This window comes from Asterias rubens, chromosome 3, assembly GCF_902459465.1.
Source record: "Asterias rubens chromosome 3, eAstRub1.3, whole genome shotgun sequence".
Lineage (NCBI taxonomy): Eukaryota > Metazoa > Echinodermata > Asteroidea > Forcipulatida > Asteriidae > Asterias > Asterias rubens.
Genome location: NC_047064.1, coordinates 988489 through 1008999, shown reverse-complemented (window position 1 = coordinate 1008999; position 20511 = coordinate 988489). Strand labels below are relative to the sequence as shown.

The following is a 20511-nucleotide window of genomic DNA, read 5'->3' as shown; positions in this document are numbered from 1 at the left end:
AGCCTCGGGGCGATGGTATTATAGGATTTTTTAGTTGATGCTTTGGAAGGGAAAGACAAACTTGGCTGCCGCTGGGTGATAACAGATACGCACTGCAGACAACAACATGGACTACAAACAACTTAAGATTGTTCAGGAGAAGACATTGACCTCAGTTACTATTGGTCTCTTTCATTGTAACAAAACATCCCTTGAGTTCGGTTTCAGACCCTTGGGTCCCTGATCATGAGCTCCGACACCAGTTACTGTTCTATGTTCCGATATCCCTTTGGTCCTACAACCCTATATTCCGATGGTCTCTTGTGAACGCACACTGTAGGGTTAGGGTTAAGGTTAGGATTAGGAAAATACATTAGGAGTGTCTGAAAATAGGGGTGCAATAATCGTAAAGCATATCAAGGGAAACAACTGGCTTCTGTGCCAACTTGATGTTAAAAACAAAGATGTTTTGCCAGCAGCTTTTATTTGTACAATTTTTTTGAAATAGGAAGTAAGGCTCATCCGCTATGTATAAATGAAAATCATTTCAGTACATTAAACAAAAATTATTATGTCGAATGCAGGAAATGTTCTATAAATTTCTAGACATCATCATAAAACTAAATTATATTAGTTTATTCAATCAGGTTGAAAGACAATCACCTGAAGGTATAGAAAATACCCCCCAAAAGTGTCAAATAGTTGGTTTTGTTTTCACCATATCTTTTGTGAGATCTTTGCCTGATACTAACAGCAGGTTTGAAAGTCATCATGTACCCGATGAAAGATGTAACAAAAGTGTGACCGGCAAAGAGGCACTAAGAGCAACTACTGTCTAAGTTTGCTGGTTCTTCTTCCATTTATGAGTCTTTGAAGGAACAATATTCTGCATGGGAATGGAAAACATGCCATGGGAGAAATTTTAGCAACAACAAAAATATAGAAATGAGACATTTGATTGCTTTTGATGTTCTGCTTAGGCGAACTTGTACTTTTGAGCCCAGAAAAAAAAGGGTCGTACAGACTTCCAGCCCTCTTTCAAGCACACAACAAAGTATAAACATCAATGAGTCTGTGAAAACGAACCTCCTTTTTTCAAGGATTTAATCCAGTGCAGGAATTTTTGCTCTCGCTGCTATCACATTCCTCTTGGACAAATGTTTGATCTTCCTAATGAGCCAAACAGATCAGAAACTCTTTCTTGACTAAAAATTGCATCTGCAGAATACCTCCATGTCTCATCTGGTGTTGTGATTACCATTGACGCTATTTAAAGGCAAAGTATAAATCTGGCTTTTTGAACCATTCGATTGTTTTAATCCTATAGGCACCCTATAAATGGCAATGTCTATAAAAAACTAACCACTAAAAACTTCATTCAAAAAGTCGCGTTTTTGAGATATCGCCCAAAATCCGGAGCAAATAATAATGTCCATGCGAGAAGAATAATCCCTGTGATAGGAATACACAATCTGAGAATTTGCGACATAAAAACTATACGTTTTTACAAGAACACATTACTTCCTAATGAAATGATTCTCAAAATGCTTTATACTATTGAAAGCTGATGTATCGGCTTCTAACCATAAGTCTTTATTGCCATTATTGTTAAGAGTGATAACCAAACCTTCCCTTTAATCCATGGAGGCCCTTGGTGGAGGCAGGTGCTTGGTTACTCAAATCTCAATGACTACTTCACAGATGGATAAATACAGATTGGATTAAAGGGGGTGTAAAGAATTGTTTAAACACCCGTGGATCTTTTGTGATAGGTGTGACTTTTACGATGTGAGATCCTGCATCGCGCACAAAACACTGTGTGAAAGTTAGACCCACTAACTTTTTGCCTGTTCATTTGTCACGGTTGTGTGATACTCTAACTTGATCAATATTGACTTTTTACAAGTTCAACTTCAGTCAGGTGACATTCGTCCACTTGGGTATGCAAAATAAAATGATTCCTTCAACATTTTACTGACTAAATTTTGCCTAATTTTCAACTTTGACTTCATATGAATATGACTAAAATGGCATCCTTTATATAAGACCTAAAAAAATAAAAATAAAAATAAAAACCCCAAAGCAGTTGATAGGTTATAATCATACAATACTTCGATTAGGAAAACAAGTGCACGTGCAACACACAATTATCAGCCAATGAGCGGTCTTCCTTTGACCTCTGTGAGGGAGCTAATTGAGCTTATAACATCTTCATTATTTTGTTCAATCCCTGCGCATGACGAGTGTGTCTGAGGCAGTCTATGACGTACAATCGGAAAGTTCACAGTTACAGATGTTTTAAGAATACATCTTAGAAATACCGATGTGGTTAGACATTGTTCCTTGATGTGTTTTCATGATGGAGAAAAATCTATAAAATCATACCATTTGGAAATGTATATCATACACAAATCATGAAGACGTGGGCGAAAGTTTTTAATCAATGCAACTCTTTGAAGGTCCGTCTCAATTCAATTTCTGCATTACTTCAAAAGAAAATACACACAAACACTCTACCACTGATACTATTTTAAGATAGCTTTACAGATAAAGATTAGTTCTTGAAATGTTTAAGATATTTAAGTAGGCAGTTTAAGTTGCATTGCATATTTTGTCAATTCTCAAACATTCGAACCAAAAGACAACAAGTAATTGACTTAATAGATAACAGAGTCCAAGACTACAGATGCATCATTTTCGGGTTATATTTTGTCGGTAGCTTTGTGCCCGAATTAGATTCTACAAGATCTGTCATAATGAAAGGGTTTCCATCTTCTTTTGTTTGTTCCTTCCAAGCCATTTCAGTCTACCGCTAACTAACAACAATTTCAGTCTTAAGTTATGAGCTGAAGAGGTTCTACGGAGAGAGTGTATGACAAGAAAGGTTTTCTTAAAAGGATAATTTCTTGTAGAGCTTTTAAGCAATTTGGATGTCAAAAAATAGAAGAGTCACAACAAGACTTCTACAGGATTGTTTTTAAATTATCAAGTAATAAACCACAAAAAAGAAGATTTTTGACTTGACATAAAACATTTTGGAGACAGCAATGTAGGCTACTTTGAACTGATAACCTTTTCAAAAGGGATGCCTTCCTACATTTATATTCCTGATCTGCTCTTTTATTAGGTCTAATACTTTTTGGCTTCAAGTGGTAGCTTTAAACAATAAGCTTCTCAGCAGTCCCAGGCACCTTTAGAACCAAACTAACTGTCCTTTGCCTTTCCACCCTCTAAAATCCTACCAGACAGAAGTTATTTTACCTTCAAATAGTAACAAACTGTTGCGAATCAGAAACGTCAAATAAATCACACAATTCCCAGATGCTGCATATCAATTTTCAACTAGTCCTCAAATAAACGAGCTTGACCGGATTCTTCTGTGTCTTTTGACTGAAAAATCTCTCTCTGAAATATAAACCCTTAAGAACTTGAAATCCAGCTGTTGAAAGGAACAACTTGTTGAAATGCTCTCAAATTGAATTTCATATTACAGGACCATGATGTTCAGGACCAGTTTGAATGTGGGTGGAAACAACTGATGCCAGAGAAGTGTCCGATTAAAAATATGGGGTTTGCAATACAAAGAGAACTGAACTTGTTGATGTGAATGAATTGAAAGCAAATATGGAAACATGGATTGTTCAAATAACTTTTAAACATCCACATAGTAATTGTGGACTTAAACTATTAAGTTCTGAAATGTAATATTGCTATTTTCTAAGAAAAAAAAAAAAAAGTTTCGAGTGAACACAAATGCCCTGCAAGCTGGTCCGTTTCTTGACATTTGACTTGGGGAGTTAACAACTAACAAGCTTCTGGGGGAACCCAAGACCAATCCATGAACCAACTTGAGTTATCATGACGTGTATCAGAAACTGGATGCTCCTTTGGTGGCTTCGCCAACCGCCAGGCATAAAAATAAAAACATTTATTTTGGTGAAGTTTGTGGATTCCAGTTGTATGACGGGTGTTTCTGTAGGCCTATATATACATTGCAACCCACTCATTCAAAGGTAACGATTTACCATCTCTCAGCATGCTATCTCCAGTGACAAAGATTAAGAAAAGGTCATCTTAAAGCTAATTCTCAACCATCAACGGTCTCAATGACGAATCAGTTTGAATCCATAAACCCTATTGGTGACATCACCAGCATCTTCACCCTACTCTTAGTAACTAAAGATGTATGAGTTTCGAAAACAGGTGTGCTGATCGGACTAAATCTCCTAAATGTCATCGGAGTCTAATGGGTCCCAGCCATGTCACACCACATCACCTCATACTCATCATGGGCCGGTGGGAATGTTCTAAATGATGGTAGAGATTGACTCCTTCAGAGTCATCTTGAGAATTGTCTTAACTTTACATCATCTCCTCCTCTTGTGTGGCCATCTTGGAGTAATCTCAAAGAGGTGCAGAGAACACGTGTCTCAGATTCAGAATAGAAATGACCTGCACTCTCTTTAAGATTTAGACTGAAATTCAGTATCATGATGACATTTCCTGGGTATCGTACCAGAACTTGCACCATCTTACAACCTTTTCAAGGCAAGTCCACTAGCCAGATATTCAGTCAAGGTTCCATACAAGGTCTATTGAGAGTTACCAGACTACGCGGAAACTCTCTCATGATCTTACATTAATGACTTTCATACATGACAGAATTTCCAGGCAACAGAATGTACAATCAAGAAAGTAAAAAGAAATGAGGTCCACTCTCGTTGTATCCCACAAAAAAAGAGTACACAGAAAACAACTTTGGTGGTGACGGAACAAACACAAGCACTTTGAGTGGGATTCGAACCCAACGAAACACTCATAAATACAGTAGCCAAGTTGTGCAATTTCCTGCATTCTTTTATTTGTAATTTTGAATCAATTTATCTGATACATGTACATCAACCTCTGCTGAAACACCATGACTAATTACTTCCATTCAATAAACCTATTGCAGATGTTCTTTCTCAACTTTAAGAATCTCATAAATGTGGATTGTGAGCAGACTAGGTCAACCAAATTAATAAAGTCAGACTGGACCAAGGTTTAACCATAGACAGAATCGGCTTTGATACAAGCTTCTCTTCTGTCCTGTCAGATGACATATTTAAAACAACAGCAGTAATGTTTCAACTGCCCAAAGTGAGAAGGAAGTCTATGTATATTGGGTTTGCCGTAACACCATGTGTATATCAACTTGCTGGGTAGATTGTGTTATTTTCAGAACTTGTCATACTAATATTCTACTGCTGCCGCGTGGATTTCTTTGATAAAGTCTTCACAAATGATTCAATCTTTGAAGTCGCCCCATCCCCAGGCTTTCCTCCTCTTCTTGGTGCCAAGTGAATTAGCGAAGATTCCCCATGAACTTGCCTCACAGGAGGTTTATCTTCCCTTTCTAGTGTGGAGGAGGAGCTTGCTGCATGGCCTTTATCCATAAGCATCCTGACATTTACAGAGGGGCTTGCTACTGACTGCATGTTTTTAGGATGAAAGACACATGTGTGACTGTTATGGTAACAGCTTGTCATGGTCAAAGCATTTGTCGGCTGCTGATTGTTAAGTCCTGATTTATTTCTGTGAAGTGTCGATGGCTAAAATATACAATATAAATCATAATGAATCTGTTTAGGGGGGTATACTTGCTAGCTTGACCACACATGTCCGGAGGCAGAACAGAAAATTATTTTTGCAGCTTTTCAGAGAGACAGTTTCATAGAGAAATTATTCAGGTAAATATCTTGGATGAATGGGGGAATTAATAACAAAGGGTAATAAATAATTTTGAAAAGAATAAGGTGTGGAGGTTGCTATGTGAACAGGGGTCATGATCACAAAGCCTCCTGGTTTGAATTAACTTGTGGAAATAAACAGAAAGTTTTCTCTGAACAGTCGGACAAAATAATGGTGAAACTGTATTCTTGTATTAATCAATCGTTGACTGGGGATTGTCATTTCATTGGACAGAACCCTAATTTAGCTTTTAGAGAATGTTGTATACATAATATGGCAAAGGAGTCTTGAACACAATGAACATTAAAAAAACATTTCAGAGACGATATTAACACTGTTGTAAGAGCCACATGTGTCAAAAGGCGCGATTGGGATTTGACACTGTGCTGAGCTTAAATTTGCCATTTACTGTAGCATTGATTTGCAGTTTAAAACCTCTCATATGATTCTGTATAAGTTTACCCTCTCAATTGACTCACAAATTTCTTATAAAATATTGGCTAATTGCCAGGAGTAATTAATCAAAGATACGTGTCTCTTCATGAAATCCCAAAAGTGTGATTACCTTCTTAATTATTCTCCCAACTGAATAACATGTTTGTCCATGCAAAGGGATGCACATGTCACATGATCATTCTCATTCTGACATATATGGCTCTTCGTGCAGCCATACAAACTATTTAACCTACATCTTTGCCACTCTGCTTTTGCAATGTATTCTTTTAGAGGCAAGAGGCTGTCCTCACCGAAAACGCAACATGCAATTATTGAGATGAATACCCCTTCCTGTATTAATCAATAACTTGTCCTTTTTAACATATGTGGCTCTTCCTGAAAACGGTCACAAATTGATATCAATGCCTATCAGGTTGATCGTTTGAATGGGTAGGTATTTCTTTTCAATTTAAGTTGTTTAGTTTTACTGAAAACAAAAAACATCCAAATCTAAAGCGGTATAAAACAAATCCTTCTGTCTGGGTAAAACATTACCCAAACCAACTGGTGACAAAGAAAAGCACATTTTTCTCTTTAGTTAGTCCTCATGTCAAGTGTTCTAGTTCTCCTCTAAACTGCATATTCAAGCAACCCTCAGAGGTATTTAATTGAAACTTTACAACAGAGCTAAATCCACCCTGATCCACTTACCTGGATTATTGAGAGATCATCCAGGCTTAACCTCACCAGCATATCCCTGTTGGGTAAACACAAGTCAATGATACGGATTGAAGTTAAAGGTCATTGGTTGTTAAAGTTAGTCAAGTTAGTCAAGTTTATAACGAGAAGTCCATAAAGAAACTTAAGTAGTAGCCCGGGCCGATTTTCAACCTTGCGCCCAGGTATAAGCAGGACAGTTCCTTCCAGAACTGAGAAGTCTCCCGAATTCCGACATCTACTCAGTGGTAGTAGAATATAAAGCAAGACAAAAGTAGGAGGAAAACCCCGATTGGGGAAAACACACTCAGGTATAAACTGAAACCAGTCCACATTCAAGGCTCTATGCGGGCTGATGTATGTAAGATCTGAACCTGGGTCCACAGAGGTGACTGAAACCAGTCCACATTCAAGGCTCTATGCGGGCTGATGTATGTAAGATCTGAACCTGGGACCACAGAGGTTCAAGGCTCTATGCGGGCTGATGTATGTAAGATCTGAACCTGGGACCACAGAGGTTCAAGGCTCTATGCGGGCTGATGTATGTAAGATCTGAACCTAGGACCACAGAGGTTCAAGGCTCTATGCGGGCTGATGTATGTAAGATCTGAACCTAGGACCACAGAGGTTCAAGGCTCTATGCGGGCTGATGTATGTAAGATCTGAACCTGGGACCACAGAGGTTCAAGGCTCTATGCGGGCTGATGTATGTAAGATCTGAACCTGGGACCACAGAGGTTCAAGGCTCTATGCGGGCTGATGTATGTAAGATCTGAACCTGGGACCACAGAGGTTCAAGGCTCTATGCGGGCTGATGTATGTAAGATCTGAACCTGGGTCCACAGAGGTTCAAGGCTCTATGCGGGCTGATGTTTGTAAGATCTGAACCTGGGACCACAGAGGTTCAAGGCTCTATGCGGGCTGATGTATGTAAGATCTGAACCTAGGACCACAGAGGTTCAAGGCTCTATGCGGGCTGATGTATGTAAGATCTGAACCTGGGACCACAGAGGTTCAAGGCTCTATGCGGGCTGATGTATGTAAGATCTGAACCTGGGACCACAGAGGTTCAAGGCTCTATGCGGGCTGATGTATGTAAGATCTGAACCTAGGACCACAGAGGTTCAAGGCTCTATGCGGGCTGATGTATGTAAGATCTGAACCTAGGACCACAGAGGTTCAAGGCTCTATGCGGGCTGATGTATGTAAGATCTGAACCTGGGACCACAGAGGTTCAAGGCTCTATGCGGGCTGATGTATGTAAGATCTGAACCTGGGACCACAGAGGTTCAAGGCTCTATGCGGGCTGATGTATGTAAGATCTGAACCTAGGACCACAGAGGTTCAAGGCTCTATGCGGGCTGATGTATGTAAGATCTGAACCTGGGACCACAGAGGTTCAAGGCTCTATGCGGGCTGATGTATGTAAGATCTGAACCTGGGACCACAGAGGTTCAAGGCTCTATGCGGGCTGATGTATGTAAGATCTGAACCTAGGACCACAGAGGTTCAAGGCTCTATGCGGGCTGATGTATGTAAGATCTGAACCTGGGACCACAGAGGTTCAAGGCTCTATGCGGGCTGATGTATGTAAGATCTGAACCTAGGACCACAGAGGTTCAAGGCTCTATGCGGGCTGATGTATGTAAGATCTGAACCTAGGACCACAGAGGTTCAAGGCTCTATGCGGGCTGATGTATGTAAGATCTGAACCTGGGACCACAGAGGTTCAAGGCTCTATGCGGGCTGATGTATGTAAGATCTGAACCTGGGACCACAGAGGTTCAAGGCTCTATGCGGGCTGATGTATGTAAGATCTGAACCTAGGACCACAGAGGTTCAAGGCTCTATGCGGGCTGATGTATGTAAGATCTGAACCTGGGACCACAGAGGTTCAAGGCTCTATGCGGGCTGATGTATGTAAGATCTGAACCTAGGACCACAGAGGTTCAAGGCAAGGGAGTAAAATAGAAAATCAATTTGTCAAATCTGTGGTTGTTTGCCGCCAATAATATATGAACACAAAAGGTTTACACACAAAAACATGGGTTACTGTCCTTTTACCATACCAGTATCAGACACAAACTTGACATAGTTTGAGAATGAACTGTTCAACTGGAAACCAATGGTTTTTGCAACAATGGAAAAAAGAGTCCTTAAACCTAAAACTGGGTCATATATAAAATAAGATTTATGTGTTGACAGGAATAATAATAAAATGAAATAAATAACACTGATGTTATTTTCTGAAATAATAATAGCCCAACAACAGCTTGTCATTCCTCTAATTCTAACTGGAGGAAAATTTAAGGACTGTCAGTTTTTCGATTTTATAGAAAGTTCTGTTTATCTGAATGAATATTATCTGTCATAAAAGCAACCCCCTGGTGTTTGACGACAGAAAAATGAGTGGATAGGTTTTTAATTTTTATGAGTGGCTAAAGGGGACAGTGACATAAAGGTCTCTCTACTTCACTAAGCAATGGTGGCAGTATGTTAGCCTAGACGCACCAACTAGAGTTACTCAGCCGGAAATTGGGACAATGGGAAAGACACAATAATAGATGAAAAGATTTTTTGAACATGGAAACAAAAAACGGGAAGTTCGAGGTGGCAATGTTTGCATTCTTAGTGTCTGAACTTAGCACCTGAACCAAGCGCCTATAACTAATATAACACTTCATGGGAGGTAAAAACCGCATTAAAATTTCAAATGTTTTTTGTATAAACCTTTTCAGAGAAAAAAACAGCAACAAGAAATTGTTGGAATTAAACAATAGTATGAAGACAACTCTATTATTTCTGACCTAATAAATTTTGACCTAAAGCATCACAGCATAGTACATTCTAAATTAAAACACAATTTTATGACTGTATGCTAAATAAATCTAGTAACATGAAGTATTCTTCACTTTCACTTAGTTAGGCAGATAAGGGAAATATTTTGGGAGTTAAGGCTATGATGCTACAAGCATGGAATTTGCCGCACAGTCATATAGTATGTCATGAGAAAGATTGAAAACAGATCTCCAAGTTTTCAAGATGGCATTGCTTGTAATATTACCTCTATCTTTCTCATGTGATGGCCCTAGAGTCAAATATTTATCTCATGACAAACTTTGACTGTGAGCCAAATTCTATGCTGGTATCATCAAGACACAATCCCAAGCATCTACCTTCTGTACTAGGCCTTGTAAGATTACTTTTGTTCATAAGCTTCCTTGGTTTCAGATTCCATGCATTTTTACTTTGTGTTTCCTCCATTCATTAAACTGTTTGATAATGACAAACACGGAACCACAAGTCAAACACTAAACCAGATTGTTTAACAACAACAGACTAAGAGGGATTGACTTTAAAATTACTTGATACACTACATCAAGAACAGAACCCAAGTTCTCCTCAAATTAGTTTCAATTTTGATTGAAAACCACAATCTTGTTTTGACCACAGTGTGGTGTTAACATCTGATAGCTGATGACAGTGGGTCTGACCACAAGAGCCTGGCCACAGCCACTTTGACCCCCACGCCTTCCTCTAGGCTGATGGGCACATTATACAAACACAGCTTCTGTTTGTTATTCTCTAACAAACATCCTACAGGTAAAAACACTGTGAAATTCAACTCTAAGTGATGATAGAAGACTCCATACAGTCTCACAATCTCAAACTTTGCAACACAGGTAGGCATGAAGTCAAGATTTCCCACTAACAGTTCAATCTTCCCTCAAAAGATCCAAAAATTTCCTCTGGACTATTTCAAACTTCCCCCACTGGTGGGTTATTTAAAAAAAATTTGGAAACAAGGCTATCCTACTTCCTTTTTTTTGGGGGGGGGAGGGGTCCTAATCCGACATAATAATCCGGAAGTTGAAATGAGAGAAGCACGAAGAGTTAAAAAATTTCAACATTCATTTTGGAATAATGATCACACACATATTCTCTGTAATGTAGAGCGATGCTTTGAAACTCAGCCTTGAGGGGAAACAATCTACAAAGCAAGCTTTATAGAAATATCATTGAAATATATTCTCTAAAGAGTTGTGGTTGTCCACAGGAAGTATTATATGGTGTTACCACCTAACCACAAACCTTACTGTCTTTATCTAGTATTACTTGATTTAACTACATATATATAAATTGTTATCCCACCCTAAGGGCCTCAGAAACATTCACCATTTATTACAGCATATGCAATCACATGCACCCGGAGTTAGTCTTTTCTTGGACTCATATATTGGTGCATCATGTGAGTCAAATATGTTTTGCTGACAAAGTATTTTTTGTACTTGGGACTAAAGCGTGAGGACAACTCAGAAAACCATTTTTGAAAAATTGAAAAGGAGGACAATGGGTGATTATTTTACGCTTGGAAAAAAATTGAAGGCTTCACCTTGGGGAATACCTCGAAAGGAGATTGGTGTTGGGTAAGATGTTCCCTTGGCCTCTACCTCATGGGTCCTGAAGTCAAAACAAAGCAGGCACTCCTTGGGGGACATTTGTTTATTTATTTCAAGAGGTTGTTTATTTTGAAATTTATGTGACATGTTCATTTAATGGTACCTGAAACCTCCGGCAAAGTGGATTGGAAACAATGTTTGGTTCTACAACTTTGGTACACTTTGACTGTAACTATAATCTATATGATAATTGCAATAATTTGAGTAACTGCAATTAGTAACTGATGTTACTGGTATATTCCCAGCCTATACAGGTGTTTTCCGAACACCCTGAAGATAAATGCAGAAAACTGCAACACAGTTGAACTGAAAAGGTTCCTAAATGCAGCAAAGTGGAACAGCTGACTCTTTTGTAAAGTGAAGTGTCTCCACCAGTCTTGACATGCCTTGCTAATTTACCCATAAATTAGCAAGGTTTGCTTGGGACTGGGATTGCACATGGACATGTCAAGGCTAATGTACAAGTGCTAAATACAGCAAAGTGCAGCAGAGTAGGGGCTTTGAACTGACTGCTAATTGTAACAAAATACAACAACTTTTACCATTTGGGGCACATTGTTATTTTGGGCAGAGATGGTTAAATGCCTATGATACATTTTAAAATTTTATATGAGATAAAAATTATTAAACTATAGTTGCAATTAACAGTATTGGCATTTACTTCTTGCCTTAGAACTTGAGAAGTTAATTCTACCAAATGCAAAGGAAAACAAACTTTGAAAGCAAATTTATGAGTGTTTACGATTAATGGAGGTGTAGAACTAAACAACAGAAACATCAAGTGTATAATTAGTTTTTTTTTAAAGGATGCATTACTCATGTTCCATTTGGTTTTCAACATAGGGAAAAACAAATGGCAAGTTTACTAAATGATGGAACTACACACATATGGAAAACATCTAGCAATAGTCGCTGCTGATTTGGGAACCTCAAACTTCTAGAGTTTAGATTTAAGTAAAACTTTGACTGACCTTGCACCAACGATGAGTTCATTTGCTGAGTTGTCAATAACGAGCTGTGAGTAATCCGTTACTCCTTTGACTTCAAACGACTTCAAATCAGATTTCAATAATTCTGAAAAATACAAACAATAAACATTTCGTTAAAGACAATGACATATTTCATACACATTTTCAAACAGTTTAATCCTAAAGAAAAAGTAAAGCCTGTAGATTAAACACAAGGGACGGACTTTTTATCAGAGACCTTTGCAATTTATTCAAAAAGTTTGCTGACCCTCAAAGCCGGATACTATGTTTTTCCCCTGAATCGGTACGCGCAGAGAGAAACAGACACATTTGGTATAACGTATTTTTATGGTTCCAGACTTGTTTAAATAATTCTAAGCTTTTTTGACTAGCTTTTTTTTTAAAATGCTTGCTCAGAAATAAAAAGATAACTTAAAATTATTGAGGTGAAGCTGAGGTCAGGCGAAACGAGAAGAAAGGTTTATTACAGTGCAAAGTATTTACACAATAGCAAAGGTGCCAACGCTGATATTAAATTTTCAATTAAATAAAAATTGCAATTTAGAAAAAGTTATTCATAAAGTATGAATATGTGTAAATTGTACAAAGATTCAGCGCAAGTTTGGATACACTTGTTCAAGGGTGTTTCGTTATCAACAAACTAGGGTTAAGATCAAAGAGTATTGATTTGTGAAAGGATTGTCCTGGCAGAATAACTTTTACAAAATATTTTGATAAACTTATCCAATGATCATAGGCAGAGGTAGGTGTAAGTATAGATTGTTATCAGATTGAACTTGCAGGCCCGATTGAAAGAGGGCATGAGTCTTAACTGGTCAAGGGAGAGCCAGGGAGGGAGGGAATATAGGAGAGTAGCCGACGGTAGGAGTTGGACTTTGGTAACGACGCTGGTGGAAAAATGTTTTTTTTTCTTTCTTTCAAAAAGCCTACTTTTTACAAAGACGGTAATAGTAGAAAGCATCCTGCCAAATGATTTTTTTCTCAACAAATTAATTTCTAAATATTTTAAACATGACTAAATAAGTACTCATTGTTAGACAAAACATCTTTCACTTTGACATATTTTTGTGTGTTACCGTAAGTCCTAAAGGATAAAGCTGCGGATAATGGTAGAGTAAATTTGTAAATTAGATTTTATAAAAGTACCTTCCCCTCTGGGGTTTGAAAGACAATTTCATTGAGAGCATTCTTGCCCGTAACACTGCCTCATTGTTAGCACACAATACATGCTCAAGTACATCGTCTATGTCTTCCATCACATCACACATCTTAAAGTTTTCAAAGCTCATGCCTTCTAAATGACCCCTAGAAATCCAAAGCAAGAACTGGTATTTGCAGTGGAATCTCAACAATAGCACAAGAATTCAGTAATTGTGGGCAATAGTTGGCCTGGGCGTTTTTCACGTCAAAGCCGGTAAATGTCAAACAAAGCCGACGAAAACTTTGAAAAAAATAAACCTTAGCAAAACTTTAAAAGCGACCGGGACAATTGGCTCTGTCAACAAGCCAAGTAAATTGAGAAATTCCACTTTTGAATTGAGAGAATCGTTCAAAGTGTCGGGTCACAATATAACCATTAATTTACCTGGACGACAATCATGGTGTATTGAGTGTATTGTGAATGGTTAACAGTCAACTGCACGTACGCCTTGCTAATTGGAAGGGGTGCTAGCTTGATGCTCAGCGACAGGTGAACAGAGGAAAGGACGACATTCTTACCAAGTACCCAAAATATCTTGAGAATACCTCTCAACATTCAGAACTGTCTTGGTGTATATCTCAAAGAAACTTAAATTCAAAAGTTCAGACGTGTCTTTGGAGAATTTTTGTATTGCCAGACAATCCAAAACCATATGGTTTTGAAACTAATTTAAGACTGCCCGTCTATCCTCATAACTTGATTGAACATCAAAACTACGAGCGGTATGTATTGAACAAAAGCATGGAATTCTACCACAAGGTATGTTGATGCAATAATCAAAGAAGTTATTTCATCTAAAATTGTTTCAAATTAAATGCATTTTGAAGAGTTCAAATGAAGTCGGAGAATTTGACATCCAATAGAAAGAGAAATATTTCAAAAATTGTAGAAAAATAAATATTTCAAATCAATGCTCTAACTATTCTTGACATATCAGTATTCCAGTTGATCCGCTTTTTTTTTTTTTTTTTTTTCTCAAGTTTTGAGAATGTTACGACATGACAGTTACACAAACCCTAAAGAATTCCACTTCACGTTTTAAATCTCTTTTGTCAGACCATTTTAAAACTTGTATGGGTCTTTTGTCACTTGGGTGGGGTAGTTTATACTATAATCAAGTTTACAGACAAAAAAAATGCATTGTCCCTTTTGTATTTTTTTCAAACTATTTTGAATTAACTGAGCTGTTACATTTTTTAGGCCTTACGGAATTTTAAAAGTTACAATAGCCAAAAGAAAGTGTGAATCCACCATCAAGAACTAACATTCCAGTTTCAAATCTTAATTCCTTTTTCTTTCATAAACGCATTCCTCGTCCAGCAGAAGTGAGGAAATTATTAATTGTGGACAGTTTTTAGTGGGAGTGGCAGAACAAACTTTATCAATCCTTCTTTCAATCTTGCTTCATTATTGCTTTTATCCACATGTGAGGAACTCATCTGTAGAAAGTTTTTTATTGTAAAGTTCCAGAGCACAAGTAAAAATCCCTACTAACCTGGGAGTTCTCTGCTTCTGTAAGTGCCCATTATTTGCTTTTAAGGTAAGCAGAGTCATGAAATTGGCCCCCTTACATTTATCTCTAAATTATAATTGTGTGCGCTTTGTGCGGAAAATTCCAACATTGGGGAACCTGACTCTACATTGGTCCAGCTGTTATTGGAGAAAATTATAACCTTTTGAAAAAAGGAAATTGTGTCATTTCAAAAAAATTCAATTTGTGTCGCGTAATCCTGAGGAAAGTGTTTGGCAATGTTTTGAGGCATTGATGCTCATCTAATGACTGCACTGGCCATCAGGTAGAAAACAACCAGGAACTAGGCTTGTTTTCATAAACCTTTCTTATTTTCTGTTTTCTTTGTGTTTGGGAGTTTGGGGAGGAGGGGTGTTGAATTTGAAATTCTGAAGTCTAAATGAATCTATGGGCACTGGAGTGTGGGTATGAAAGCATTAAAGTGCGATTTCTTCCCACCCCCTGTAGAACAGACTCACTGAGTTGCAACAAGTAGGAACTAAAGCACTAAGGCATGCATGAACAACTCTCCATTGCAAAAGTGTGAATTTGTTTGGTCACCCTTAGAAAATTCTGGAATTCTGCGTACTTCAATACCTCCTGGCCTCCTATTGACTTCACAGTTTTCGGACGTAAAAGTTCCAGTTTATGACCATGTATTATATAAAATATTTTGCCTACGGCGAGGTATATGCCTTTGAATCATGGTTGGTTTGTTGTGGTATTTATTCTAAGTCTTCTTGTCAATAAGCACAGAGGTTATAAAATTTGTTGACTAACATAACATTTTTGCAGGCTTTATTTGAGTAGAAATTTACTTTGCTCATAGAGGTGCAATTTATAAAGAAAAAACTGCTTTGCCCAAATAAAAGAATGAAGTAGCAGATCTGTCTATGAAATATTCTCTTTGAGACTGCACTCTTGTTTGACTTATAAAATGTTTCATTTATCCATCTTACTTCTACACTTATAAGTAGAATATCTGTGAAGGGAATGAGTAAATGTTATACCTCTTCCTAGGTACTCTTCCTAAGTTGAGAACTTGGCACAACTTGGCAAAAGAGCTCATTTAGTTTGTAAACATATGAAACCTTTTATCCTTTCTAAAAATTCATATCATTTATTTATTCTAAATATTTCTTATACCATTCAAATCAAAAGTACATGTATAACATATTCAACCAGGTAAAACTGCCTCTACCCACTGGGCTAACTTGGTAGTCTAGTGGTAAGACATCTGCTCTAGCAATGCAAAGGTTGTGGGTTAGAACCCAACCTGTGCATTTTGCCTGTGGATTTTTTTTCTTCACAAAACTCTGGAAAGTACTAGTATACAATGCTTAATACACATAGGTGTAATGGTCAAAACAAATTATGTAAGGCAAAATTTTCGTTTTGAGTTCAGAACCACCCCTTAACAGGTGTCAGCTCATCACCATTTTATTCCTAAAAGTGTCGGTCAAACTCAACAGGATCAGTGACTTTCTATTCATACAGACACAATGAGCAAGGACAATCATAACATATTACCAGCACGTAGTGGGACGCCTGCTAGAAAAGGTTAGCCACGGGTTACACAGATTTCAGTCTGCATTAAATGTAACCAGGTATGTCACATACTTTAACTGTGTTTGTGAACAACATGTTTAGGTGTTAAATGGATAGAAACTAAGGGGAAAAGATAAAATCAAGTATAATACAGCTACTTGTGGTATGCTTTGAAAGTCTACTTTCTGAATTGAACTGAACTGAACTGCAGAAAAGTATTGCTATGCTTACACTCTATGAATCAAGATAAAGTTTAACAATGGGTAATGGTGGCAGAAGTTATGGTTCTGGGATAACACTCTATATATAAATCAAAGCATATGGTACATGTACATTGGTGACTGTGGTAAAGCCATGGGAAAATCAACCTTATGGTTGGGTTGGTGGGGTGGCATCTTCCCTTCCTTCGTTATATTTTACTCCAGTTCGAATCCTGCCACTGGTAATTGGATGGCTTGGGTTTTCTCTGTAAAAAGTCTCCCAGGTTTTGCTCCAAAATCCTCTCTTTTTCTTTATTTGTGGTTCTTTTTCTGAGAAACTTTGGCTTCAAATGGGATGCAAGACAACATGAAAGAGATTTTTACATTTCCTTGGTCTCTCCCATACCTCCCTAAGTGTCTTATATTGACACTTGAATCTTGAGGAATTCTCACCCATCCAGGCAATGCAAGTGTCTCAATGTAACAGTAACTTACTGCCAATGTATCCCACCTCCTCCAGTAATAACACAGAAGCATGCACCCCCCTTCAGCGACCCTAGTCATGGAGGTAGCCTTTTACATTATCTGTCTGGCCTTTCAATTGATTGAATTTAAACCCTGTAATGAAGCATAAGGTACCCCATTGACTTCACAGTGGGTGCTACTTGATACTTCACTACCTCACTTAAGGCCTCCGCTGGCAGAAAAGCTCCATCTGGTGCTATTAGATTTGTACTTTAATAACATCAGGCAGTTCTTATATAGTGCGCACTGAACCGGGTAGCTAGATGAAAGAACTTTATAACATTATTATCCCTGCTCATCAGGCATAATTAAACTATTTCTCAAACTTTCTCATCCACCTAGGGAGCATAAAACGTCAAGCTGTTTATGTTAACACTGAGGGCGGTTAATCAAACACAATTCAATCTCAACCTTCGCGAGTTACCATTTATACACCTGGGTTAAGTGAAGCAATTATGGTTAAGTGCACTTATGGCTAAGTGCCTTGCTGAAGTTCAAAAAGTATCACAACTGGGAATCGACTGAACATTTCGATGATTCAGTCGTCAGAACTTGAGTCTAATGCACTAGACCGCTAGGCCATGACACGGCAAAAGAATTTATATAAAGTAAAGATATTTTAAGAACAATGGAGAGCCGATTGGTATGCGATGATGATATTTTAACTTTTGTTTAGCGTACTTATATTTACAGAATTGTAATTGACCCCCCAAAAAAACGATTCTTCTACCCCGACTGTAGTCCTTTCTCCCAATGACGCTCTAAATTAGGAAAACAAAATGCATGATAACTACAAATAACTACCCCAGTTCAGATATACTACTATACCCAGAATGGCCTTTCTCCTAATCAGCCTATACTATTTGTCCCCAATCAGGAAACCTTCATGTATGATAACAACTTAACTACCCCCTAATGGGTATACTTCTACCCTTATTGAAGCCCATTTCGCCCAATGAGGACCAATGGTCCCAATCAGGAAACCTTCAAACTACCCCATACTTGTACCCCGATTTGAACCTCCTTTCTAATAAGGATACTACTAGTCCCCATCAGGAAACCCTATTGGCTCATAAAAAAAAAACTTCTACTTAACCAGAGTAGTTTGATACTCCCATTGAGGTATTTCATATAAAATTTAGGAGTTGGGTAGAGACCCATGACCGGTCACCACGTAGCTTAAGTCCCAATGGTAAACTTCCTTCAACCTTTACAACATGTAAGTATGCCACACTTCTCAAGAAACCACAAACTTCAAATGCTTCAAGTGAAACAAATACTGGAAAATGTATTCCATGTTTCTTAAATCAAGCAACACTACAGATACTTAAATCAGCCTAGTGGACCCCCTGGTTGGATTCAAAATACCAGGGGAATAATAAAGTCTTTCATGAAAATGTCAAAATGTTACTGATCCCTTTTTCAAATCTCTAACCGCGTATCATTGATATGTTTACTTTGATACAAACAAGAGAAAGTTCAACATGGCAGGAGAATTATTTCACAAGTTAACAAGATATCCTTGTGTAAAATCATCTTAGCTTGGGACTGTAAATCATTCTGGAATCATTTAAGGTGTAACTTTGGCAAACAAGATGTATCCAGCCAGCTAACATTTAGCAAATATTAGCATTGTGGGCAGTTAATACATCCATTGTTAGATGGACAATAAAACACACTGGTATGTGTTAGTATTGGGATTGTAATATCATGTGATTAAGGCAAGATCGTAATACTCTAAGGATCTTATCCAGTCATTCTTGTTAGAGTTTGATAAGAGTTTTGAGATTTAAAGTATGCAGATTGTTTGATTGAAAGGCTTGAAAGAAGGGGTAGTTTACAGAAAACTAAATATTAAGCCTCTTGGATTATGGTTATGGAGGTTATTGTCAAGGAAGTGGGCAAATGATAAAATTACTGCAATAAAGCAAATGTAGCTCCCAAGTGATTCTTTTCTGTTCAGCACTTATTTGTGCAGCATGGCTTCCATCAAAGGTTTGCTATCAACTTCTAGTCAAGATTGCTGGCGACTTCGGACCAAATCTAGGATTAACTTCTTTCTTTGTCCCTTGAGGGTCAAGATTTCCACAGCTTTTTTAGGCTAAAGTGTGTCCGGAGGATGTAACAGCATCTTAGAAGTTTGGGTTTTATCCCTGGTCATATGGTCATTGAGGGTGATGTAATTTGACAAGATAGTAAGTCAGACACGAAGGCTTGGGATGACCATTGAGGAAGCCTCCAGCGGAGGATGATGTAGTTTGACAAGATAGTAAGTCAGACACGAAGGCTTGGGATGACCATTGAGGAAGCCTCCAGCGGAGGATGATGTAGTTTGACAAGATAGTAAGTCAGACACGAAGGCTTGGGATGACCATTGAGGAAGCCTCCAGCGGAGGGCTATAATTACTTACAAATTACGTCAAACTTATGGAGGGAAAAATTTTGGATGTGTAGAGAACTTCAAAAATATGAAATTTGGGTTGAAAAAAAAAACTTTACTCTCCATTCTTCTTTTTGAGTTAAAACATCGTCTCTGTGTAAGAATGTCTATCCTTGTAAAAATGAGAAGAGAGAGTTCTCTTGACAAAATTGTCAAGTAAGCAAACCAAGACTATTTGTTTGAGAGAGTGAAAGGCTTTGAGGTCATTTGAGCAACTGTTTCAAGTTGTGATGTAATGACAGAATTATTTGGCAAAGACCATTATAGCCAAAAAGCTCTGTCTCAAAGAGCTACCTTGCTTTTTTGACAACTTGTGCCTCAACCACCTTTTGCTGAAGGATACTTTTTACAGAAATACATATAAACAACAAATAATGAAAATATACAAAAGAGATGAAAGAGTCTGAACTTTCTGGCAAGAGTGGAAAGAGTTGACAAGGGGGGAGATGTGCTGTCACCAGAGGGGACAATATGATCTGATGACTCGCAAGGAAAGAGAAGTTTTCATCGGTTTAGTGTGATTGGTCAGACCGGGCGCGCTGGACAGGTTTCTTTTTATTCTCTAGAAGGAAAAAGGAAGGGTGGCAGGGTTGAAACTGTTCAAAGAGGCCGGGCAGTGAGGTCAAGCGTTGAGAGATTGTAAGATTAAGAATTGACAACAAGAATGAGAGGTATCCAAAAATAAAACGAAGTTTATGTTTAGCTTTGTTTTATTCAGGCAATGGCATGGAGTGTTTTACTTCATCAAACAGAAAAGTTTGGTTTGTTTCAATGCAA

General features: G+C 37.9%; 1 protein-coding gene across 3 annotated transcripts in view; it reads right to left on the bottom strand.

Annotated features, from left to right (window-relative positions):
* Positions 1–12391, bottom strand: part of LOC117287728 (semaphorin-5B-like) — a 92678-nt gene extending 80287 nt beyond the window's left edge. For all 3 annotated transcript variants that reach the window (XM_033768231.1, XM_033768232.1, XM_033768233.1), the window contains exons 1-2: positions 12293–12391; positions 6856–6901 (exon numbers count right to left, since the gene is read on the bottom strand). In XM_033768231.1, the coding sequence (XP_033624122.1) occupies positions 6856–6897 (42 nt within the window). In that variant the 5' untranslated portion in view covers positions 6898–6901; positions 12293–12391. The remainder of the gene's footprint in view (positions 1–6855; positions 6902–12292) is intronic.
* Positions 12392–20511: the final 8120 nt, after the last annotated feature.